The 27,300-nt window shown below is 36.6% G+C and overlaps 2 protein-coding genes across 2 annotated transcripts in view; both read right to left on the reverse strand.

The window, feature by feature from the left end:
- LOC141901205 (trafficking kinesin-binding protein 1-like) overlaps positions 1 to 27,300 on the reverse strand; it is a 284,033-nt gene that overhangs the window by 212,440 nt on the left and 44,293 nt on the right. The gene's annotated exons all lie outside the window — the stretch shown is intronic.
- On the reverse strand, positions 13,740 to 14,531 carry LOC141907015 (uncharacterized). Its single transcript, XM_074796593.1, has one exon. The coding sequence runs from the start codon at positions 14,529 to 14,531 to the stop codon at positions 13,740 to 13,742; it is 792 nt and encodes a 263-aa protein (XP_074652694.1).

The following is a 27,300-nucleotide window of genomic DNA, read 5'->3' on the forward strand; positions in this document are numbered from 1 at the left end:
TAGGTCGCCGCCTGAACCATTGAAGAGTGGTGATTATGTGGAAAACCACGTGATAGCCACAGATCACCAGGGAGACAAAGGTTTTTTTCGGAGCATATATTCGCGATAAAATACTGAACTTTAAATGTAAGAACTGAGGAACGGTTATACAACCTTGAACAAAAATCTGCAGACGACAATAAAACACTGCAGGAATTCCAACTCACCCATGACCGAGAAATGCAAGAATTAGCTAATGAAAATTGTGGGCTACGTAAGCAGCTATTAGAAACAAAGAAACTAGCAGCGGAGAATAACCAGTACTCTCGCCGTAATCATTTGCGTTTATATGGAATTGTTCAAACACCCGCCGAAAATTGCGTGCAATTAGTCGTAACTCTTTGAATGCCGGCCTCCAACTAAGTGATCATGAAAAAATTTGTTCGGAGAATATGGAAGTAGCCCATCGCGTTAAAAACAGATTCAAAACTACTGACGACACAAACACTAAACCGAAGAATATTCTTATACGCTTTCATGACCACAAGATCAGAGACAATATTATTTCGAAACGTGCACGTTTAAAAGACTCCGGATTATCAATTTGTGATGATCTGTGCCCGGAGATAGGAAAACTTGTTAATAGAGCAATTAACTCGGGAATCTACGACAAAGTCTGGACCATGAATGGTAAGGTTGAGGTAGTAGTCGACAAGATGGTAAGAAAAAACGTATCGATCTCTACGAACCACTGCCCAATTAAACAATGAACTCAAATTCACTGACTGTTATAACTATGCCTGCTATATAAATTGAACTATTGTGTACTACTCCATAGCAAACTTCAATACAATCGGACGGTCAACTCGACTCATATTTTAAAAAAAAAATTATGAAACAGTTTTGCAGTATATCCGTCATTCTGTCTCAAACCTTTCAAAACCTTATGTACCGTATATCAATTTTACAGTCTATATCCACAGGTTACTCAGCAGTCTTCCACTGTCCATTATAAAATATAGAATATCTAACCAACTTTAAACTGTACATTATAAACTAGTATCTTTGAGTGTATATAATGCTGAGTGTCAATAAGGATTTGAATTTTCTTAGATGTATCGCATATAAACAAATGTTTAATTACAGCAACATGTGAGAAATTCTAAATTTCCTCATTGCATTAGTAACTGACAAATTTGATCCTATTTTGTATCTAATATCCAATATATATTTATCAATGCCCCTACCTTAAAACTAAATTAGATTTTTTCAGGTTGATCTAATAGCCTAATATGCAATAACAACTGGCCTCTTTTATTTCCGCCAATTGTTGACGCCGGTCTAACCGGACCATCACATGACATTATTTATATCACTATGAAAGTTTTTCTCTGTATTTACGTACAGGTTTATTGAATATTTTCTATGTATCATATTTCATTTTTACAATACCTTTCATTTCAACTCATCTCATCACCCTGTTGATTATTCACTTATATTCGCTGGTTGAACTAATATTAAAGTTTATCATTTTCAGATATGTGTTTAGGAAACTTTGAACCAAAAGCACGCAATACACAAAATTTTGACAGTCTCCATTTAAATGACCTAACAGATGAGCAGTTATTTCTAAATTATGATTCTCCATACAGTGAAATGCAAAATGTGAAGCAAGTTGATAACAATAGTTTGAATATCCTACAATACAACATACATAGCGTTCCGAGCAAACTTAATGAGCTAAAAACTTTGATACATAAATTTAAAATGGCTAATATTGATATACATTTACTTCTTCTCTGTGATAGTCTACCCCTATGTCATTTACCAGGATATGAACTTATAGAAAAACACAGAGACACTCGTAGTTGAGGAGGTGTTGCAATTTATCTAAATAAAAAACTCTCATTCAAACCTAGAGATGACCTAGGTATTTTTAAAGAGGGTAAACTTGAAACCTGCTTTGTTGAAATCTTATCGAAATCAGGTAAAGTCAGTGAAAATCTTATAGTCGGTGAGTTATACCATGTCCCTGGTACAGACGAACTAGACTTTTCCAGGATTATGAAACTATTTTGAATAAAGTGAAATCAGAAAGAAAGAAGGTCATAATCGGTATGGACCAGAACTTAGATTTATTAAAACTAAATTAAAACTAAATATTCATAAAAACATAGCTAATTTCCTTGATATCAATATTTCTAATGATTTACTGCCAACAATATTTCGACCTACTAGAATCACCCATAAAACAGCAACCCTCATTGATAACATCTACTTAAGCTCTAACTTACATAATAATTACAAATCTAATATAATCACTACATACTTATCAGATCATCTTCCTTGTTTTGTTTCTATTGCTGATCAAAATTCAAATACCAAAAATGTACCCACATTGTTAAGAAATTTAAATAAAGCTAATATTGACTTAATTAAACAGGAACTATCCAATGTGGATTGGACCACAACAACAAATATGACGTGTGATGACAGTTATGACTTTATAGTTCAAAAAATTCAAGCATCATTGAATCACTATGCTCCGCTTGAAATTGTGAAAAAACGACAATCTACACCTGTGGAACCCTGGATGTCATCTGGTTTAGTAAAGTGTTCTAGGAAATGTGATAACTTGTTTAAGAAAACGTTAGATCTTCCTAAAACCAACCCCAAATATATACATTTTATAAACTACAGAAACCATTTTAATTACATTAAGAGAAAAGCAAAACAGAATTATTATGCAAATAAGATACTTACTTCAAAAACGATAGTAGAAAATTGTGGAGTTTCATGAAACATTCTATTGGTAAGTTGAATAATAAATCTTCCTTCGTTGAATGTATAAAATTTCAAGGCAATAATATATCAGATCCAACATCTTTTTCAACATTTTTCAGTAAAATTGGAGAAGAATATGCTAACAAAATAACAAATTCAAATAAACCCTTCACCGATTACCTAAAGACTCCTAATGATAACAATATATTTCTGAATCCAACTGACCCAAAAGAAATACTAACTCTGGTCAAATCCCTACCAAATAAAAATAGCTCAGGATATGACGATATAAATAATACCCTGTTAAAAAATATTATTACTGCCATCAACCAACCATTAGCAAGCATTTTCAATAAATCTTTAAGTGAGGGAGTGGTGCCTGCAAACATGAAATTAGCTGAAGTTATTCCAATTGATAAGTCTAATGATAAAACCCTAACAACCAACTACAGACCAATTTCCCTCCTCCCTGTACTTTCTAAAATCCTAGAAAAGATTGTTTATGATAGATTATACAAATTTCTCTCAAAACAGAAATATAAACTTATATACTATATAAAAGTCAATACGGATTCAGATCTAACCACTCATCAAGTCAAGCAATTATGGAATTATCAGGAAATATTTTAAAGGGATTTGAAAGGGGAAATTGTACTATGGGTCTATTTTTAGATCTTTCAAAAGCATTCGATTCTATAGATATGAACAAACTTTTAGTTAAACAGGAAAAATATGGTGTAAGGGGGGCCCCACTAAATTGGTTTAGCAGTTATCTGACAAATAGACGTTTCTACATAAAAACTAATGAAACAAAATCAACAAGAGCCCCAAGGGGCACAATGGCCAGCCTGTCAGATTTGCTTTTTATAAATGATGTAATCTGTGGGTTATATTTATCAATATACACTCCCTGCTCAATGTCATTTACATAGTACAATCGTGTGTTAACACAGACAGCAGGAGCGAATGTAATATAGAAATACTAAGTTATTGTATTGTTCAACGCCCCTGGTGGCCATATACAAAAACCAATGAGCTTGAAACTCACCAAGATCATAGACCATGTCATGAGCTACAACTTTCCAATTGATTGTGGTAGCAAAATATGCATAGGTACGAATGTAATATAGAAATACTAAGTTATTGTATTGTTCAACGCCCCCTGGTGGCCATAAACAAAAACCAATGAGCTTGAAACTCACCTCAATCATAGAACATGTCATGAGCTACAACTTTCCAATTAATTATGGTAGCAAAATATGCTTAAGTATCAAAATGATGTGGCTAAACTTTTTTTCCACCTACGAATGAGTACTGATGACCCCAAGATGGCCGCCAATTGCGTCATAATTGCCTGGTCAAAAATACCCTCTCGGATATAAAAGATCCTTTAACAAAGAATACCCATTACAAATTGCAATGAAAAATGGCACACCATTAAAAAGCTACAGGACTCAGAATTCAGGCCAAAATTAACATTTTTGGGAACAAAAAAGGTCACAGGACGGCCATCTTGAGTCCGATCGACCCAATTTTTCTCATGCCGATGGGCCCTCGGGGGATACAAATATATACGAATGATCAAGGTTATTGATAAAAGTGTCTTCAAAATTTCCCTCGAAAACTTCTAAAATGTGTAAAAAGTGCTGATTTTGGCGAACAACAATGGCTGCCAGTCGGCCATCTTGAATCTGACAGGGCCAGTTTTTGGCCTGAAGATGTGTCTAGGGTAGATACACGTATAAACCAAATATCAAGACATTACCTTGAAGCGTCTTCAAAACTTTGGAACTCTCACGAACTATCTAGATGGTTATCTCTCGACTCAATAGCTTCAAGACCCATCTCAAAACAACTTTGTTCCATGCAGCATACCATTAACTCTCGGAAAGCGAATTGGATTTAACATTTTTTTGGCAGAATAAAATTTGATTGAATTTGCAATTCGAGCACATGGCTAATTAGCATATCAAGTTCATACACTCGATTTGGGAAAAGCAATTTTTTGCGAACCTTGCGCAATTGTCAAGGATGAATTTTCTGTAGAGCAAATAAAAATTCCTCCCAAACACCAAATCAACTAAAGATTTCATAGAAATCGATCTTGAAATACGATTTTAAATCTTAAAATAAAACCCGGAAGTAAAACAATAGACGATACCGCGGGTTCACGTGAACACCTGATTTCTGTAAACGAAATGTTGGTTGTGACAAAATTGTTCAGACGGTTATAGGTGGTAATTAGTACGGAAACGTAACGACCATGGTCGACTTATTCGATGAAATCAGGCCTACGTGATATCCAAATTTTGACTTTTTTATTCTCCAGACCTCCCTGATATAGAAATAAAAAATTTTGGTGGTACGAATAGTGCAATCACAGCGCCGACGGCGACAGAGCCGTGTCAGAGATCGGCAGAGTGAAAATTGCAGAGGTGGACGAACACAAAGAAGTAGGCTATTGAGCTACTTGAATCGTGAAAACTCCTGGCGCGGCCCCGACGCTTTTCGTTGATTAAGTAGTACAAATATCAAGCAATGGGTTTTCACCACAATCTACCGCCGGTGTTTACCGGATTTCAATATCACTCCAAAATTCAAAGAAACCTCGAAATATCGAACCGCAACACTTTCGGTAGATATCCGCAGCTGCCCAACCGGGAAACTTATTTGTTGATAGCATCGATAGGATCCATCATCTTCTCCCGTCAAGGGATTCGAACCCACTAAGCTAAAGCCGTGCCAGAATCGGGTCGGGCCAATCACAGCGCTTGTAACAAACCACATTAGGCTTCTGTGGAATTTCCCAGTAAATGGGCCAATCAGCGAACACGTAGCGAACGCGGAAGTATTGTCGCGTGTTGATACATGACGTCATGCGCAAAAGCGCCAGTAATGAGATCACGATAATTCACGTGAACAGCTGCTGATATTTTTAGATAAACCAATCACAGGGAAGACACAACTTCCTGATTGGCTGATAAAAATTGAAATTTTCCCGATTTTATTTTCGTGAAAAATGCAGAAAACATTTTTATGAAAGCCTATTTCAAAATTCTGCTCGCTACGATTCCGAGAATGGATTACGCTTAAATACGTGATTTGTTCGAATATGCCCTCACTTGGCAAGCAAAAGAGCCTTTTGTGTGGAAACCATGTCATTTAAATTCGCTCCATTTGTATAGTAATAGGCTCAGCCTACGGCTGGCCTAAAAATAGATCATGTAGCGTATGGAATCCCTCAAGGTTCAATATTAGGCCCTCTGTTATTTCTTATATATAAAAATGACCTTTACCAATCCCTTAAATATTGTAAATGTATTCTCTTTGCTGATGATACAACTATTCTTATTACAGGCAAAAAATTATTAGATATTCAGGAAAAGGTAAAAAATGATGTTGAAATACTTGTAGATTGGTTTAGAGCGAACAATTTGACTCTGAATTTAAATAAATCAAATTACATCATTTTCCATCTGAAAAATTTTACATTGAATACTCGTAATTTTGAACTTAAAGTTAATGATCAAATTATCAAAACAACCAATTTCTGTAAATTTCTTGGTCTCTATATCGACGAAATACTTTCTTGGGATCAACATGCCAAGCATGTACGGGCAAAAATTAATAGCAAATTATATCTTTTAAGAAATCTGAAAAAGTTTCTGCCTTCATGGAACAAGAAGCTACTCTATTTTAGTTTCATTCATCCCTATTTGACCTATGGAATTACATTATGGGGTCCATTTCTCTCACAGAAACAGTCAAAATCAATTCTCAAATTACAGAAAAAACGACATACGTTACATCGATAATGCGTCTTACAATTCTCCCTCAACACCTATTTTCAAAAAATATGAAATTCCAAAATTTGATGATATTATCCAAATTGAACTAGCAAAACTTGGTTACAGCTTCTCAAAACAGCTCCTGCCTGAACCCATTATGAATTTTTTTACAACTCACTCCTCAAATCACAGGTATAATACAAGATCTCGCAATTTCCCTAAAACGATCCATCATAAAAGTACAATTTTCAACAGCTCATTCTTAAACAAGATTCCTACCATTTGGCAAAATTTAGATACTAAAATCAGGAATTCAAGAACTATCAGCTCTTTCACTCGTGGTTTTAAACACCAATTACTGAAAAAATATAATGCTATACATGAATACCAAATTCATCCAATTAATTTCCATATCACTCCATCCATTCACCCATCCATCCATATCTTATCATCATTATCATCCTTTCATAAAGGTATGGCCCCTCGCATTTGCGATACAGCCTTGAGGCTTTGGGTCAGTCCTTCATAGAACTATAACAGTGTAGATATTTAACTAAATTTAGTCTAAATTAACAGAGCATTTTTTAGGTCTAGTGTATGATATCTATTTCTTATTTTACGAATATTGTCTTATTTTCTTTGATGTTACTAAGGGGGCAGGGTGTCAGTCAGTTTTGGGGTGTCGGACTGTTTGTTTTAGAAATGTCCTTGTAGTGTCAGTCAGTTTGTATTGTTTTGATAACTGCCTTCTGGTCTCTGCCACCCTTGATGTCTTATGTAATAGCATCCAGTTAACATTTGTTGAAAGAAATCAGAGATTCGAGTTGTAGCTTTTGAGCGGGTTGGATGTCCAGCCTCGTCCCTCCGATATATCATAGAAAATAAAGTAAAATTTACGTTTGAAGTTTTAAGAACGTTTTCTCGTCGTTGCTTCCTGATCGTTGACTTAAGGATTTTTAACGTAGTTACCCTGTGCTTGCGATGCGGAAATTTCAGGGTGCTATAGAACCATCTCCTACTTAATGTATTAAATTAGTATTTTCATTATGTATTTAATAATTCTTGTCTCTGTATTATTGTATATGTTCTATGTAAATAAAATATCAATCAAAAACAATGTACGGTACAAAAGACCAGTTTGCGTCACAGCTGCCAACCACAGAACATTGTTTTGAGGGACGGATCCCTTTTTTTCGGGACAGCCATCAATTTTCAGGGACATCCAAAAATGTCAGCATTTCAGCTTTTATACTTAGAATCGAGTACTTATTTTGTGCCCAGGTGAAGGGAGATGCATCATGAATGAAAGTTTCTTAAAGTTTACGGACAGGAAATCTAACTCAATTGAATGTGAAAGTTAAGTACTGACTGCTAGCTCCAGTGTTCATATGCCATATTAAATCATTCCTGGTTACCGTCTGCTAGCGCTCCAGTGTTCACTTACCATGTTATACATGCCTAGAGCTAGATTCCCCTACCGCTAGCGAAAAAGAGCCAACTTTCAAATTGAAAACATTGAAATTAATAAAAACCATGACATTTTCTGTGACAAAAGCTAATTGTTTAACAAGAGGCCCAAGGGCCTTATACCTTCATGACGCAGTAGAAGAATGATTCAGTATTCAAAGTTTTACGGAAAGATTTACATTGTAGCGATGTAACAAGTTCAAATATAGTTAAGATGGTATAGGCTATGTGGCGATAATGTTCATTTTCTGTTAATATATCCTTACATGACAAGACAAGCCCATTTTAGCTGCTCCGAAGATTACACTACATGAAAAAATGCATCAAGAATTGGTGAAGCATCTTGCTGGAAAGAAATCGAAGATGGATGGCAACCCTGGTGGCCATACTTGAACTCAATTTTCAATAAGGGGTAGACATTTACCGACCGAAATTCTTACACCTAGTATCATGAAAATGTATCAAGAATTGCAGGCCGTTTCGTGCTAGAAATTCAAGATGGCTGACCTGGCGGCCATTTTTGAAAGCCGATGACCTCCATATACAAAAGGCATGGAAAGCTTACCTACTCTGATCCACACACCATATTTTGTGGAAATCCATCAAGAATTGTGGGCTGCATCGTGCAAACAAGAAATTCAAGATGGCAACCCCAATGGCAGCCATATTTGATCACCAATGACATTTTTTTACAATAGGGGTGGACATCTCTTTGATGTCCCTGTTTTCATCGTGCACGTGGTAACCATGTGCACGATGAAAACAGGGACATCAAACTAAAATAAAAACAATAATATAAACTGGGTTTATATTATTGTTTACTTTGAACGTCTTCAACAGCTGATACAACAACACCCGCGTCTGTCAATCATCTTAATTGATTCATATACTAAAATGCTCACTATGAAAAAAATATGTGGTGAATCGATACAGAATTTTTCAGTAGAATATCAGACACTAGGTACCTTTCTTTAAAGGTTAATTTGTTGTATGTCATTAACAATCAGTTATATAATACTTCATTCATAACTTTGAAGCGGCGCACCGGCAGCGAACGCTCAAGCAAGGTCAGTCACGTAGGCCAACAATAACACAAACCAGACCACGGTTTTGCCAGTTAAGAGCGTCTCTCTGCATAAATTAGAGGGACTGTAATGGACCATTTGTTGACACTAACCTTTAATAAACTTCGTATGGATACAATCAAGATAATTCCACCCTATAATTCCACTATTCCAACGATCGACGCGCAGCTTAAACATGGCGCCGCCATTCAATACGCTCGCGATGTATCTCTACATATATCAAAATCACACTTGAATTACAAGTGTTAACTTATGAGAAACGATCGAAATCTAGCAATTTGATTGGGAAAATAGCAGCACTATAGTTGAAAAAAGTTGATAAACTACCTCCGACTGTCTAATCATTTAAAAGCTTTGCCTTCACATGGAACTATTTCCGCTTTATCACAGGTGCCCTCTGCCGCCGTGATTTGCCCATTCAACGATAAAAACTTTCCCACGGTCTTACTATCGGCATTTTCTAATAATTTAGGGAAATATTTTTAAAAAGCGAAATTTCACACTGTGCATTAATAAGATTAAAGTATTTATTCGTTTGACAAATCTTCCTCTGAACTCTCACCAACAAGTTATAAGTGGCGACACGAAAATGACGTCATCGACTCACTACCATCTTATAACCTTCCTGACTACGTCAAGACGGTAAAAATCCTTGACATTTTAAAGCTTCCCAGGGCAGCGGATTGATTCACCACATATTTTTTTCATAGTAAGCATTTTAGTATATGAATCAATTAAGATGATTGACAGACGCGGGTGCGGTTGCATCAGCTGTTGAAGACGTTCAATGTAAACAATAATATAAACCATGTGCACGATGAAAACAGGGACATCAAACTAAATAGCACTGAATTTTTTAATTACATGTGATTTGAATAGGCATCTGTGCTGGTTTTTCAAAAAGTCGAATCTTAATTGACTCCTTTTGCATAGGCCTAAGCCTGGACCTCTGGAATTAAATTGAATTGACACAGAACTTCGCCTGTAATTTGTGATGAATCTTTTTGAAAATTAGTTTGAAGATTGGGTCCGGCGAGATGTCCACCCCTATTGGAATAAAAGGTCATTGGTGATCAAATATGGCTGCCATTGGGATGGCCATCTTGAATTTCTTGTTTGCACAATGCAGCCCGCAATTCTTGATGGATTTCCGCAAAATATGGTGTGAGGATCAGGGTAGGTAAGTTGTCGATGCCTAATGTATATGGAGGTCATCGGCTTTCAAAAAAGGCCGCCAGGTCAGCCATCTTGAATTTCTAGCATAAAACGGCCTGCAATTATTGATGCATTTTCATGATACTAAGTGTAAGAATTTTGGTAGGTGAAATGTATACCCCTTATTGAAAATTGAGTTAAAGTATGGCCGCAAGGGTTGCTATCCATCTTGGATTTCATTTCAGCACAATACCTACACCAATTCTTAATGCATTTTTTCATGTAGGCCTAGTGTGATTGATATTTGGGGCAGCTAAAATGGGCATTGCAGTAAGAAAAAACCTTATGCAACAAGTTCACCTTTTGAATGTATGAAATAAACTTATCATGTGGCTACTCATAGATAGATCTGTGTGTGGGTGGGGTCTAGGCCTATTTACCCCCAGAATCAACTTATTATGGTAGTGTTGAACTATTTGACGAATAGTAATAGATAACTATAGAGGTATTACCTCACTGTCATGCATGGGAAAACTATTCACAAGTGTGATCAATGACAGACTATCTTCTTTCCTAGAGTCGAGTAATTTGCTGAATAACAACCAAGCAGGATTCCATAAGAAACACAGTATAGTTGACCATATTTTCACGCTAAAATCCGTAGAGGACACCTTTCTTAATAGTAATCGTCGGCTAAACTGTGTGTTTATCGATTATAAAAAATGTTTTGATAGCATTTGGAGGAAAGCCCTACGCCATAAGTTAATCCAAACTGGAGTTACGGTAAAATTATTAAAAGTTATTTTCAATATGTACCAGCAAATTAAGTCATCTGTTGTTGCGAATTGTACGGTGTCAGCTCCGTTTGAAAGCGTCAAGGGTCTCAGATAGGGCGAAAACCTGTCGCCAATATTATTCTCTGTATATGATTTAGAGCAACATCTTCTCCAAAATAATTGTCCATCGATAAATTTTGTCAAAGATGACAAAGTAGAAATATGGTTTAGGTTATCTATTTTAATGTATGCTGAGGATATGGTTATGATGGCTGAAAGTCCGCAAAATATCCAAGATATCCAAAAATTGATGAACTAATAGTTTATTGTAAAAAATGGAAATAAGTCATTAATTGTGAAAAGATGAAATATGTAATTTTCCAAAAAAAAGAAAAAAGGGCTATACCAGAATTCTTTATCGACAGACAAGTAGTTGAAACTGTGGATAGTTTCAAATACCTGGGTATTTTGTTTTCTCATACTGGCACATTTGCCAAATGTCGTAAAGGTCTGGCTGAACGAGCAAAGAGTGCAAGAATATTCTTTAGATGTAGATGTAGCACTTCAGCTCTTTGATTCAATGGTTTTGCCAGTTATGACGTTTGGATGTGAAGTGTGGGGCTCGAAAATCTAAATATATTACAAAATCTTAGGTTTTGTAAATATTTATCGACGCTGAAAAAGATCAACAGCATGTATTTTTATACATGGTGAGCTGGCCCGGACCCCCCGAGAAATCAGTATTAAAATCCAAATGTTAAATTATTGGGCTAAGTTAGTCAGCCGAGAAACCCTCTCATCAATAACGTGCAGGTATATATACAGTCAATATGTAAGGGGGCTGCCAAACCAATGGATCCAGCACATACTATTAGAATCTAATGGACTGGGTAATTTTTGGATTGACCAATCAGTTCCGGATTTTACGATTATCAAATCATTGATTAAACAAAGATTGAACGATCAATATGTTCAAAATTGGTACAGCAGTGTCCAGGAGAGCCATATTGCAGCCACGTATAAATAAATACCTTTAAGTAGAATGGGGCTTTGAAATATATCTAATTAGTTTACCGTATGACTTAAGAACCACCTTATGCCGATTTAGATGCTCAAATCACAAATCACCAATTTTAAGTTGGGAGATATAACCGAATTAATAGGGAAGAACGTCACTGCACGAAATGTGAAATTCAAACCGTTGGCGACGAGGAAACATTTTTTACGTCATTGCCCTTTCTTTCATGAACTTTAGAATAAGTACATCCATCCCGCTTCCAGAGGGCTGGTCCAGGTCAGCTCAGCAGATTGTTTAACTCTGCTGAAACTTCAAAAGTAGCAGTATTCATGAAAAAAGGATAAGCATGCTATGTTTAACCATAAACCATAATATCTGTGTTGAAGGTTGTGTTATCACTTGCTGAATGATTAATACCTGACGATTTTTAACCCTTTGGGACATGAAGCATAATCTTCCTAAAAACTCTTCATAACTATCGCGATGAAGATAATATAAGATAATATTTCATGTCTGAAACGCTTAACTTCTATAACTTCTGCCTTTATATTTAGGGTTTCTGCTGCCTTCACAGAAACCCTATTGTATTCCTGCTGATTATTATTATTAGAGTTTATGCTGCCTTCACAGAAACCCTTTTGTATTCCTGCTGATTATTATTATTAGAGTTTCTGCTGCCTTCGCAGAAACCCTATTGTAATTCTGTTGATTATTATTATTATTATTAGGGTTTCTGCTGCCTTCGCAGAAACCCTATTGTATTCCTGCTGATTATTATTATTATTAGGGTTTCTGCTGCTTTCGCAGAAACCCTATTGTAATTCTGTTGATTACTATTATTATTATTATTATTATTATTATATTCTTTTTCACACTGGATCGTACTGAAAGGATATAAACAACTGCAATTTACTTTCATTGTCGGTGAAACCATTCTGCATCACAAGTACTACGCTGCATTGACAAATACTGTATATGATATTAATTAGAATTGCACTGTTTACTCACTGTGAGCCTCTAAACATCGAAATTTAAGCCCGATTCAAACAGTATCCATATACGTATGTGTATTGCCTATGTGTCATTCCCACAGCGCCTCCTAAATACGTGTGTTTGTGTCTGTGTCCTTATATCGATAGAGCTGTGTTGTTCTAGATCTGTAGTAAAGACGTAAGCAGTAGTGATATTTTTATCTCTTCCTTCTACGAATCGATTGTTGAATTAGCACATTGCTCAACTGAACGCAACTGAGGAATTTTTAATAGCCTTGTTTGTGTTTGTCAACCCATTTAGTCTTCTGACATTTAGTCTCCCGGACATTTAGTCTTTTCCACTTGGTCTTCTGACAATTAGTCCTCTTTACAATCTTCAGCACAGTTATTTATAATTATTCATTTGTCCACTAATTTCGCAGGTTGCGTCCAACACGACGCAAAAAGTCAACTATACTTGATTTACCATCGCGATGTTGCTCACAGAGGTTTTTCAGCCGATTTTGTAGCTGAACGTAATTTCGTTTGACACGTTTTTTTGGTGGACTCCCAGCTTCCATTTGTGCCAGAACAGTTTCAACAACGCAATTTTCCTGCTGCAAGCATTCGATAGCACGCCAGATAGATGGATGTTTTGTTCCGACCAATATACGGAATTTATTGTTCCAAGCCTCTGACAAATTGTTTGTTCTGTCCTAAGAATTTATGGTAACAGTATGCATGTTCCAGGTCTTTGGAGGATACTGTGGGGGAACATGCTTTAAACGGAACAGTCCACCTGGAGCACTGATTTTACGGTACGTTGAAACAAAGTTACTGCCGAAGTAATCAACAAGCTCAGTTGCCTCTTCTGGAGCAGTCTCGCGTATATGATTGTATCTGGATTCAACATCATCCACAGGCAAGAAGGCCAGTCCATTTAACTTTCCACAGAATAACTGAAAATCTTTATCGTCCCTGTACATAGTAGCAAGTCCAAGGTTTTGAATCTTACGATATATACACTGGGCTAAATGATAGAAGCATCCTCTTATTTCAATATCACCAAACACAGATTTTGTTGTATTGAGAACTGCCAACTCAAAATCTATCACAACAGTTTTCGGCGAGAGAAATAGTCCCTTCTCATCGCACTTTTCACATAATACGGTGAGAAATTCTTCATAAGTTTCCTGAGTTTTCCTTTGAAGGAATGCATAAACGGTTGAAATAGCAGAATCAGCCAGAGGGACATGGATTACATACAACTGTTCGAACAAAGTTGGTGCCATCTGGAAATTTCCGTCCATGAACCACGTATCAGCTTCACAGAGTTTTTTCAAACATATGTCTGTTGCAAAAATCATGATTCTTGATGTTGTGCTTGCGTTATCGTACAACAGGAACTCTTCTCCATCCTCTCGGGTTAGAGACCATGTATCTGTAATGAACAGCTCATCATGGGTTGCAGGATCTTTTGGATATTTCTTGCGTCGAACTCTTTGCATTACTTTCTTGCATGTATCAGCGTGAGGTAATCAGCTTTGTACATCTGGGTTGTTAAATCTTGAAATTATTTCTGAATGTATTTGAATTGGAATTTCTCTCGTATTTTCAGCTCGTTTCTTCATTTGAAATCTTGCTTTAGTTACTTCAATTTCTGTCATATCTCTACAATGACTATGTTCTGCGGTTTCTTTAGGTCCAGTGATTTCTTTACTCGTCATTAAGCTTCCTTTACAGCCATCATTTCTTTTTACACACACCCAGCGAATACTTTCTTTTTTGGTGTATTGCTTTGTATACATGTAACCACTGTAACACAACTTCTGGCCACCTCGGGTACTTTCAATTATTTCCATCTTCTGAGAGCTGTCCTTTAAGCATGGAGTTTAATATTGGACTAAATGAAATTTGAAAATAGCCCCTTATATATGATTCAGTAGGGCCTTATATATGATTTAGTAGTATGATTTGCTGATAAATTACTGATTGAATGATGATCAAAAGCAAGAAAATTGTCTGAGTTATGACTATATCGTCACTTCATTAGTTATCAATTAGGTACGTGAACATCTTATCACATTTATTGATTTAAGCCTATCCAATAGTTAATTAATCGATCAATTGATTATAATGCATGAACAGTCTTTGCGCTTGCATATTGTGCTATTATCCGCGAAGCAATAACATGAAAAGTAAAATTTTAAAAGCAAAAGGGGAAAAATAAGAAATGAAATTGAGTTTCCCTAAGTTTATTTTTTGGGTGTTTCAGAATTAAAATCTTCTTTGTAAATCCTTGCTGTAGTTCCTCCACGCACGTATCATCCCAAAGTCTTCAAAATAGAGTTTAAAGACAAGCTTTTGTTATTTTGGATATGGATATTCTAAAGGGGATATTTACTAAATATGATTTGCACTTGCTAGCTATTTAACTTTTCCTTTAGATTAAAGATCTATTTATCAATAAATTAATTAATGTTTCCTTAGATTAAATCATCATCATCATCAATATCACGGACGAATGGAGGCCTGTTGAGGCCTATTGGTGTCTGGCTCGTTTGGTGATTAATATTAGTTTAGGTGAAAGGGTTAAAAATGTTTCTCATGTAGCCATGGTTTGATTTGCACCTACCCATCTTAAAGATGGGCGTTAAATGTTCTTAAGATCAGTTAGAATGGTTGCCAAGTAAACATATAACATAACATGACTAGTTTAAAATATTGATATCAATAACCTATCATTTCAGGTTTAGATTTTAGTTAAAATAATAAAGTTATCTATATATAGTTATTAAGTTCTAATAGTTTTCTAGAGAGAGGCTTTTGAGATTAGTTATCCGTACTCGAGTTATCTAAATAAGTTTTTCTCAGTAATTTCCACATTGATAAAAATGTGATATTCATAGGTATTGTTTCATTAGATTAAAGAATAACTAATTAATAATTAATTAGTTCCCTTTAATCTAGCCTCTTTTAACAATAACCCTACATGTGAACTGAAATCATTAGTACTCATTGGCCTGTTTAGGCTATATGTATTGTTTCCTTAGATTAAAGAATAACTAATTAATTAATTAATTAGTTCCCTTTAATCTAGCCTCTTTTAACAATAACCCAACATGATTGTGAACTGAAATCATTAGTTCCCACTAGCTTATCAAATTATGCAGTTCCTAAAGAGCAACTAATCTATTGTTGTCCTCAGATATATTTTTGGTAACAAGAAAATTGTGAAGAGAATTCAGCCATATTATCAGTATTTTAAGATAATAAACCCCAGGTTTCAGGCTTCCACTAACTGTACCTCCCTAGAAGGAAGACTAAATGTCCCAATTTGGAAGACTAATTGTCAGAAGACTAATTGGATGGAAACTAAATGTACAAAGACTAAATGTCGGAAGACTAAATGTACCAAATTTGTATACAAGTTAGAGAGCTGGCAACACTAGTAGTGAGCATCATAGGCTTTAATACTTCGAATTCATCTAGTAACAAGAATATTACTCAACGGATTTACTTGAAACTTACGTGAGATGTACGGAACACAGGTACCTTGAGGTAAGTCTAATTGCTCTTTGATTGGGGACCCCGTTCACCCACAAGGGGGCGTTTTACTTTTGAAAATTCTGACATCGAAAAGTTAATGTGTGAGAAAAATTTTTGTCTTTGAGTTTTCAGCTTTGGCCGAAAGTTGTTCATGACAGCCCGGAGGCTAAAAAAGTCAGGGCACGCCCTATCTGCGATAAACCGTTTGGGCACTACGGGCTCGAAAATGGGACCCCAAATTTTTCAAAGAGATTTTTGCTCGTAGCTCCTTAGCCGGTGGAGATAGAATTGTGGTTGCAACGAGTGATCAGTAGCCCTTGACAAGACGCTTGTATTGATGTTTGGTATAACTATGTAACTCATATGGTTCTCCAGTAGCGCCACCTATAAGACGCTGGAAAAGACATTTTCATCTATATCGACTAAGGGTATCAATGGATTTTTATAAAAATTGATACACATATACCTGGTTACTAAATGCAACGAACCCCTCACATGATTAGTTCCTATTTTAACCACTAGGGAGCGTAAATTTTGAAAAATCGATTTCGGCATCCATTTTTCGTATTTAATGCGGTCTGTTTATTCATGGTTCCTACAGATTGGTCTTTCCAGAATTTTAGGGTTTTTTTAGGGGTTTTCTAGGAGATATTAACCTAAATTTTAGGGGCCAATTATAATTATCGACACTTTTTTCCTACTGAAACTAACAACAAAAATCAAAAGCATATAACCATATGTATTAACAAAACCCATATTTATTCTGCACTGTGTTCAGATACACAAAAGTTACAACGATATTCCTCACGACTGCTAAGAGAAACTATTCGATACTAAAGTGTAATATCCAGTTCATAAATTTTGCTTGAATAATATTCAATTAATTGGCTAACTTAGGGATTTGTTCAATAATGAGTAATTTGTCTATTGGTTTAATTAAGAGCCTGAGGTTTGTGGCCAGTTAAAAAACCGTTTAGTGTATATGACTAGTAGGCCTACTTAATTAGTGCTTGATAGACAATAAGCAGGAGGTGATTGGATAGTCTCTCTATCACCTCCCTGGTTAGTCAACAGTTCCTTCACTAGCCAGTACATTTCAATAATAATAGGCCTTTTGTGTCTGTGTGCTTTCATCTAATCTAAATTACATCTACAATGACCAGTGGAAACAATGAGCTGAATTGAGCTACTAACTTTAAAACAATTCAAAGGAATATAAAAGCCCACTATGATGTTTCACATACAGCATCACATTCAAAAATGATCCTAAGATTTTTTACGGAGATGATTTCCAGAATTTTAGGGGTATTTTAGGGGCCTGAGGTTCAAAAGCCAGAATTTTAGGGTATTTCTCCCCTAAAAAATGGAATTCCGGAATTTTAGGGTATTTTAGGAATTTTAGGGGCTGTAGGAACCATGTTATTATGAAAATCACAAAACTTGGTGTAAGTACAAAGAAACGTGTGTGATATGCCAACCTGCATGATTAGTTCACACAACTGCCACCAGGGGACTCTGAAAACAACGATTTTTGCTCCCAGGTCCTTAACCGTTGGTGATAAAATCGAGGTTGAAATGTGTGGTTAGTAGCCCTATACAAGACACTTGTATCAGTGTATGGTTTAAGTAGGTAACTCATATGGTGCTCCAGAAGCGCCACCTACAAATTGTTGGAATTGCATTTTCATTGATATCTACTTATCGGATGGAGGAAATTCTATGAAAATTGATACACATGTACTTTGCTACGAGGAAATGGTAGAACACTGTATCACCTATTTTCACCTGTATCACCAAGTTATTTTCCCTAAACTTGGTACATCATTACTTTGCACTTAAGAGCCATGGGTCAACATATCCATGATATGGGCTGACCCATTATACAGGATGACCCCTAGGTGGCGCTTCTTCACAGATAGTGGTACGTAATGAACTGAAATCAGTGAAATATTTTGCAACCTTCCTAGTACGGTATTTAACCCGGCAAGGAAGAAACCCGTTATCGCTGCTTTGCAGCTATATTTATTATTATATTCTTTTTCACACTGGATCTTACTGAAAGGATATAAACAACTGCAATTTACTTTCACTGTCGGTGAAACCATTCTGTATCACAAGTACTACGCTGCATTGATAAATACAGTACGTGATATTAATCAGAATTGCACTGTTTACTCACTGTGAGCCTCTAAACATAGAAATTTAAGCCCCGTTCAAACAGTATCCATCTACGTATGTGTATTGCCTACGTGTCATTCCCACAGCGCGTCAGTGCGTCTGTTCGTGTCAGTGTCCCTATTAGCAGTGATAGAGCTGGTGTACTAGATCTGTAGTTTTTTAGTATCTTAATATATATGTGGCGCACTGAATGGGGTCAGTCTCGAGTGAACGCAACTGAGGAATTTTTTGTGCCGCAACTTTGCAGTAACTTCCCTGGATAGAGCTAATGAATGCAGCTACGGTATCTATACGCGAGAGCCTGGATGGCTATATTCTGTTAGCATTACAATATTCCTTGACGGATTTACTTGAAACTTTCGTGAGATGTACGGATCACAGGTACCTTGAGGTAAGTCGAAGGGATCTTTGATTGGGGACCCCGTTCACCCACCAGGGGGCATTTTACTAGAAAATTCTGACATCGAAAAAATACTGTGAGAAAAATTTTTGACTTGGAGTTTTCAGCTTCGGCCGAGCACAAAAGTTGTTCATAACAGCCTGGAGGCTAAAAAAGTCAGTGGCACGCCCTATCTGCGATTAACCGTTTGGGCTCTACATGCTGAAAATGGGCCCCCAAATTTTTCAAAGAGGTTTTTGCTCCTAGCTCCTTAACCGGTGGAGATAGAATCGTGGTTGCAATGAGTGACCAGTAGCCCTTGCGAAGACGCTTGTATTGATGTTTGGTATAACTATGTAGCTCATATGATTCACCAGTAACGCCACCTATAAGATGCTGGAATACGCATTTTCATCTATATCGACTAAGGGTATCAATGGATTTCTATAAAAATTGATACACATGTACCTGGTAACTAAACGAAACGAACCCCTCATATGATTAGTTCCAATTTTAACCACTATGGGGCGTAAATTTTGAAAAATCGATTTCAGCATCCATTTTTCGCATTTAATGCGGTCTGTTTATTATGAAAATCACAAAACTTGGTATAAGTACAAAGACATGTGTGTAATATGCCATCCTGCATGATTAGTTCATACAACTGCTACCAGGGGACTGTGAAACCAACGATTTTTGCTCCTAGGTCCTTAACCGTTGACGATAGAATCGAGGTTGTAATGTGTGGTTAGCAGCCCTTTTCAAGATACTTGAAGTGATGTATGGTTTAAGTAGGTAACTTGTATGGTTCTTCAGGAACGCCACCTACATTTTGCTGGAAATACATTTTTATTCATATCTACTAAGCGGATAAAGGGATTTCTATGAAAATTGATACACGTATACCTGGATATGAGATACAACAAACCCCTCACATAATAAGTTCCTATTCTAACCAGCGTGTCATTCCAATAGTGCGTCAGTACGTGTGTTTGTGTCAGTGTTGATAGAGCTGGTGAGATTGATAGAGCTGGTGTACTAGATCTGTAGTTTTTTAGTATTTTTATCTCTTCTAATATATATGTGGCGCACTGAATGGAGTCAGTCTCGAGTGAACGCAACTGAGGAATTTTCATAGCCTTGTTTGTGCCGCATATACAAGCAATAGCATCCTTGCAGTAACTTCCCTGGATAGAGCTAATGAATGCAGCTATCTATACGCGTGAGCCTGGATGACTATATTCTGCTAGCATTACAATAATCCTTGACGGATTTACTTGAAACTTTTGTGAGATGTACGGAACACAGGTACCTTGAGGTAAATTGAAGGGATCTTTGATTGGGGACCCCGTTCACCCACCAGGGGGCGTTTTACTTTTGAAAATTCTGACATCGAAAAGTTACTGTGAGAAAAATTTTTGTCTTTGAGTTTTCAGCTTCGGCCGAGCACAAAAGTTGTTCATGACAGCCTGGACCCGGTTCCATAGTTGTAGGTTAAATTTTAACCCTAGGGTCAAATTCCTTAACCCCCCGTCAAATTTTAACCCTAGGGTCAAATCCGTTCCATAGTTGTCGGTTAGATTTGACCCTAGGGTTAAAATTTGAAAAAAGAGTTAAATTTTAACCCAGGGTCAGACTAGAGTTAAATCCTTAACTCAGAGTTTTAAATGGCTGCTTTCTACTTGATGGCTGGGCGACAAGCTAAGGAAAAGTCATATTCCTCGAGGATAGACCGTATTTTAACAGATGATGAACGCTACCACCGATATAGATTTAGTTTAGCAGGCATTGAGCGACTTTACGGTCTGTTATCACACCATCTCGTTGACAGAGATTCGAAATGTGGTCTACCTTTAACCAAAAAAAACAAACTTCTGATAGCATTGCGCTTTTACGCAAGTGGATCCTTCTTAGAAGTGATTGCTGATAGTTTTGGGGTGAGCAAATCAACGGTGTCAAGATGTATAAGCGAAGTGACCAATGCTCTATGCTCGTTGAAGAATGATATTATAAAATTTCCCACGTCAAATATTGAAATCGCAAAAACGAAAGCGGACTTTTATCTGATATCGCAATTTCCTGGTATAATTGGGTGCATCGATGGAACGCACATACGAATACAGGGACCAAATGAGAATGAAGCCGATTATGTTAATAGAAAGGGATACCATAGTATCAATGTGCAGGCTGTTTGCAATGCCGATGGTAAGTTTAATATCTATAGTACAGAGATGCTAGGGCCAAAGTACCAAAATTCCGGAATTTAGAACGGGCGTTTTTGCATCGCTGGAGATGCAGTGTCACGATCGGCATCTTTCATCTGAAAATACGACGGCAGGCATTCGTTGTGCTTCACATCCTCGCTGCCTTCTTATGCCGCGCGCTATCCGGGTGACGAAGAATATCTTTTTTCCCGCCACTACCGTATTTGCCCTGGTCTTTACAAAGGACGCAGTACGCCACGCCAGCTAAGTCTATCTTATGAATGTAGTTCGATAAGTAGTCCCCGTTACTGTTCTTACACTCTAGCCATTGCCGGTTAAATTTATTTTTTATACAGTTGTCAATTGCCTTTATATCGGCCGACTCCCGACTGACAATCTTTCCGTGCATGCTCATTTTGCAGACCGTCTCGCAAAAAGAAAGTTACAAAGCTGCGTGGTAATAATTAAGATGATATTTATTAAATATTATCTTAATTATTACCACGTGCATCTTCACATTGTTGGCCGTCAGCGGGACGATGTACAACGGCACGTAAAGATAATTGACTTTTAATTGGAAATGGCGTCACAACAGTGGCGCTCCGCCTACGCACGCACAGATACCACAACAAGCACACATATATACATTGTAGCAGAACGTCCTCGGAAACAGAGATCAAGATAAAATAACACAGAAGCGACGACGAGTACAAACAAACGAACGCTTTTACGGTCCGTGCCATTACTGGTCGCCGCGAGGAATTCTCACCAAATTTCCGGAATAGACATCGGCGATCCTAAATTTCTGGAATTCCGGATATTTCCAGAAAACTAGCATCTCTGATAGTAAGATATGTAAGCATATACATTTACACACCGCAAATTTATTGGTACAAAAAATAGATATTTAATTGACTCGCAAATAACAAGATTCGAAATATATACTTTAGAAGATTTTGGAATAGTGGTCTGAGCTCAGGCTAAGGGAGGGGGAGGGATTTTGGTAAGATATTCATACTTTTTAGCTTATGCTTTAAGAATATTCATTTCATCTTCAGGATTATTTACGAATATCGTTGCACAATGGCCAGGAAGTTGTCACGATAGCTTCATCTACAGAGCCTCTCGCTTGCCAGGTAATGTATTGAGAAATTTAAGGCCTCGTAGTAAATGTAAAAGCAATATTGGCCTACAAGGAGTTGAATTTAACTAAAGTGCTTAATGTTGCTTCAGCCGTTGTTGGCATAGCCCCGATTGGTTATTTAAGCCTAATAAACTTCGCAAAATGCAGTAGGTTTCTAAATAGAAAATGTCTACTCTAACTTCAATATAAAAAATCCATGTATTTTAATTAATCAATTATAATCTTACATTTTAGATACTTGAATGGAACCCTTACAAAGGTCACTTGCTTGGGGATAGTGGATATGCCTTAAAACAACACCTCATTACACCATACTTGAATTGTAATGGACTGCAACAACATAACTTTAATAGATCTCATAAACAAACCAGGTCAACTATAGAGAGAACATTTGGATGGCTAAAGAGAAGATTTCACTGTTTACATGGTGAATTAAGATTAGCTCCTACAAAAGCATGCAAGGTTATAACAGCATGTGCAGTATTGCATAATTTCGCAATAATGAATAAAGAGGTTTTCAGGGATGAAGATGCAGTGAATTATGAACTAGTAGTAGATGAAAACTATGTTGCACATGCCGCTGATGAACAAGGGCTACATATGAGAACATATATCACAAACACTTATTTTTAAATAAGATTTGGTTCTACTTGTAATTGGTGAAGAGTGTGTGGAAAAGATGATTGGACAATTTCAATAACCAATACCATGAGTTTTCTGTCATACAATTAATGCAGACTTGAGTATCAAATCATCAAAAAAATGTGCACGTATTAGCAATTTCAAGTTTTCGACACTAATTAGGTAAATGTTAGAGGTTATTGATGATATTAAATTTGGTAACTGGTAAGTAGTATCCCCTGGTAAAATTCCTCCAAATTTGAATTCGGAGCAAAATTCAACAAAATATTTTAATTTCAAAAACTTTTCAAATACTCTGTGGTGATATTATCGCAGTTTGGAAATTTCTATGAAGAAATATAGTATAAAAGTAGTAATACAATATCTATCTACATATTAGTTCCTAAATTTAATCGTAAAAAGTACTATCTATTTTCATTTGGGGTTTAACATAATACTGTAAATGATTGTGGTATGGAAATTTGGTCAATATTCTAAAAAAATATATTCGAATTTCGGATTTAGAATCATATCGACAGAAGCATGAACTATTGAGAGAGTTTCGGATTAGTACTTATTTATCACTTCAACTATATCAAAAATTTAGAATTAAAAAAAGATCTTTTCCATAGACTTGAATACAACATTTTTACCAACAGGGATAATTTCCACATTTTTTTCCTCAGCGACTGACACTCCAACATCCTCAACATAATGCTGCTAACACAAGAGAGAACATGTAACAATTATTTCAAAGAATGGAACTTTTGCGACAATTTATTTGATAACAGAATTAACAAATATATAAAATATATAAAACTTTTGAAAAATAAACAAACAAATTCACTATTTTATACACAATTATTCCTCTTTTTCTAAGTGTTTTATCTTCAATTCTAACAGGCGAACACGCAATGCTGATTCTTTTTCGAAGACGGACATTTCCATTTCCATTTTCTTTGTTTTGGCCTTCATGAACATAACTTGTTCATTAAGTAGATCCTGCTGGGTAAATCTTCTTTTCTTCGCTTTGTTTTCTGGAACGAGAAATGAACGAGCATACAATCGATTTGTAATACAAAAATAAATCAGATTACATTTAGAATGCGATTATTTGATAACTTTGATCAATACATAATTTGTGACACTTACCGCATGAAATATTTTCGGTCGATTCTTTTAAAGAATTTTGCGTAACCGTATCTTGCAGCAGGATTTTGTTGGAGAGTACGATGTAATCTGTGTGAAAAAATATAATTTTTGAGTCCAGCGGGATTCGAGCCCTGCCTGCTCTGCAAAAAAGGCGGCGCTCGTGGCACGATGCCAGCCATTGCTGCATGTATTTTTGGGTCTAGCAGTAGACACTGTAAATTTAGGATTATGTATCAATCACAAAGCACTTGGAGGGATTATAGGCTTTGAATGCTTGGAAGTCCAGACGTGTTCAGTGTACTATCCAGTAGGTAACATGGCATAAGCTTAGATAAACAGGGTAAGTAAGAATTTAAATCTTCTAGTCACGAGGTCATGATCTATTTTCCGACCCTGGAATTCCAGGATACTTCCTGGATAGTTTTTAAGGTCATCAATGACGTCATCACACAGCCGATGATGTAAACAAATGCTCAACTCATTAGATTCACACCCTCAGGTCCAAAACCAAATGATTTCTTACCCTGTTCTTCATTTAATGCATCCAATAAAGATATTCCTTGACCTTCTTGTTGCCCAGTCTTTTCAAATACGGGAAAACTGTCGAGATAATCGGTGTCTGGAATGCCGCTCCATGCCACCCGGTTTTCATTCACGGCGACGATCTTTTCATATTTTTCACTTTCGCTTTTGAGGACATGTTTTTCCATTTATACTTAATGTCCTCAGGCTTGCGGACAGCGTTTCCCAGGCTATTGACAGCCGCCGTAATATCTTTCCAAAGCGCCTGCTTCCTTCTATTGGAGATATCTGTCGTCAGTTTCGAAAACAAGACGTCCTTATTCTTGAGCACCATATCTGATAAAGCCGCCATTTCGTCTTTGCTAAAATTGCATCCTCTTGCCCTTTTTTGTTTGAAATCAGAGGAGGCAACGTCGCTGATGGGATTCGAAAACAACGCCATTTTTAACTCTGATGATGAATTGTGGGATACTAACTCAGAGTTAGTTAACTCAGAGCTAACCATGAACTGTGGAACACAATTTTAACCCTCGATTTACTAACTCTGAGTTAAAAATTTGACCCTAGGGGCAAAAGCTAACCCAGAGTTAACTTTAACTCACAACTGTGGAACTGGGCCCTGGAGGCTAAAAAAGTCAATGGCAAGCCCTATCTGCGATTAACCGTTTGGACTCTACGGGCTCGAAAATGGGACCCCAAATTTTTCAAAGAGATTTTTGCTCCTAGCTCCTTAACCGGTGGAGATAGAATTGTGGTTGCAATGAGTGATCAGTAGCCCTTGACAAAACGCTTGTATTGATCATGGGTTAACTATGTAACTCATATGGTTCTCCAGTAGCGCCACCTATAAGATGCTGGAAAACACATTTTCATCTATATCTACTAAGGGTATCATTAGATTTCTATAAAAATTGATACACATGTACCTGGTTACTAAATGCAACGAACCCCTCACATGATTAGTTCCTATTTCAACCACTAGGGGGCATAAATTTTGAAAAATTGATTTCAGCATCGATTTTTCGTATGTAATGCGGGCTGTTTATTATGAAAATCACAACACTTGGTATAAGTACAAACACATGTGTGTAATATGCCAACCTGCATGATTAGTTCATACAACTGCCACCAGGGGACTGTGAAAACTACGATTTTTGCTCCTAGGTCCTTAACCGTTAGTGATAGAATCGAGGTTGCAATGTGTGGTTAGTACCCCTTTACAAGACACTTGTATTAGTGTAAGATTTAAGTAGGTAACTCATATGGTGCTCCAGTAGCGCTAACTACAAATTGTTGGAAATGCATTTTCATTGATATCTACTTATCGGATGGAGGGATTTCTATGAAAATTGATACACATGTACTTTGTTACGAGGGAATGGTAGAACACTGTATCACCTATTTTCTTGAAGTTATTTTCCCTAAACTTGGTACATCATTACTTTGCACTTACGAGCCACGGGTCAACATATCCATGATATGGGCTGACCCGTGATACAGGCTGACCCCTAGGTGGCGCTTCTCAGATAGTGGTACATAATGAACTGATTTCAGTGAAATCTTTTGCAACCTTCCTAGTACGGTATTTAACCCGACAAGACAGAAAACCGTTATCGCTGCTTTGCAGCTATATTTAGGGTTTTCTGTTACATCACAGAAAACCCTATTTAGATTCGCGTGTTTCTTATTATCATTTTTTTTTTTTCAACACTTTTTTTGTCTAAAGTACATAGGCTTTTTTACATTATCGCTGTTGCCGATACAATCCGTCTGATATCATTCAGCTCACTTCGATCTACAAATATTCCGTGCAAATATTGAAGAATCAACGTTACAAAAGCACTGTCAGGCCGTAAACATCGAAAATTGAGCCCCATTCAAAGAGCCGACATGTTTTTCTAAGTCGTCTTTCCGAAATCTATCGCACTTTTCTTGTCACGTCGATTATCAATTCAAGCATAAATTAACAAATTTATTACCTAAAGATTGCACATTCTGTCGCGGTTTTTAAAAACTAATTTTAACAATAGCCCATTTTCCTCATCAAATCATATTACTGATACACAGGAAATTTACTACTAATTTCTAAAGCCGTAAACATCGACAAATCGACGTGTGTCACTACATCATCGTTCCGGGGATCAGCTGCGAGTTTCTCCTCATCATGAGAATCAAATCGAGTACAAATCAATTTATTACTACCAGTGATTTGGCTGCGGGCGTCAAGCAGTTAGTTTAGCAATACCTAGTTTTTTTCTTTATCAAATTAACCGTGTATTTGCTAAGATAAATCATAAGTGTACCGGGGAGTCGTAGGCCTAAACAAAACATGCCGAAGAGATATAGCGGAGAAAAGCTGTTATGTCGACGAGGTATCAAAATAAAAGAATATATTACTTTATTCGGCCGCAGGCCTCAACCTCTATATCAATACCATCAATTCTCTATATTTCCTACAGTACATACCGATCATTGTCAAATGCACAAGGTATTTACTAAATACAAGTATATAACACACTGCTTTCCGT

This window comes from Tubulanus polymorphus, chromosome 1 (assembly GCF_964204645.1).
Source record: "Tubulanus polymorphus chromosome 1, tnTubPoly1.2, whole genome shotgun sequence".
NCBI classification, from domain to species: Eukaryota; Metazoa; Nemertea; class Palaeonemertea; order Tubulaniformes; family Tubulanidae; genus Tubulanus; species Tubulanus polymorphus.

Bases quoted from the DNA above. Each gene is read 5' to 3' on its own strand.
- LOC141907015 (XM_074796593.1), bottom strand. From the start codon at position 14,531: ATGCAAAGAGTTCGACGCAAGAAATATCCAAAAGATCCTGCAACCCAT.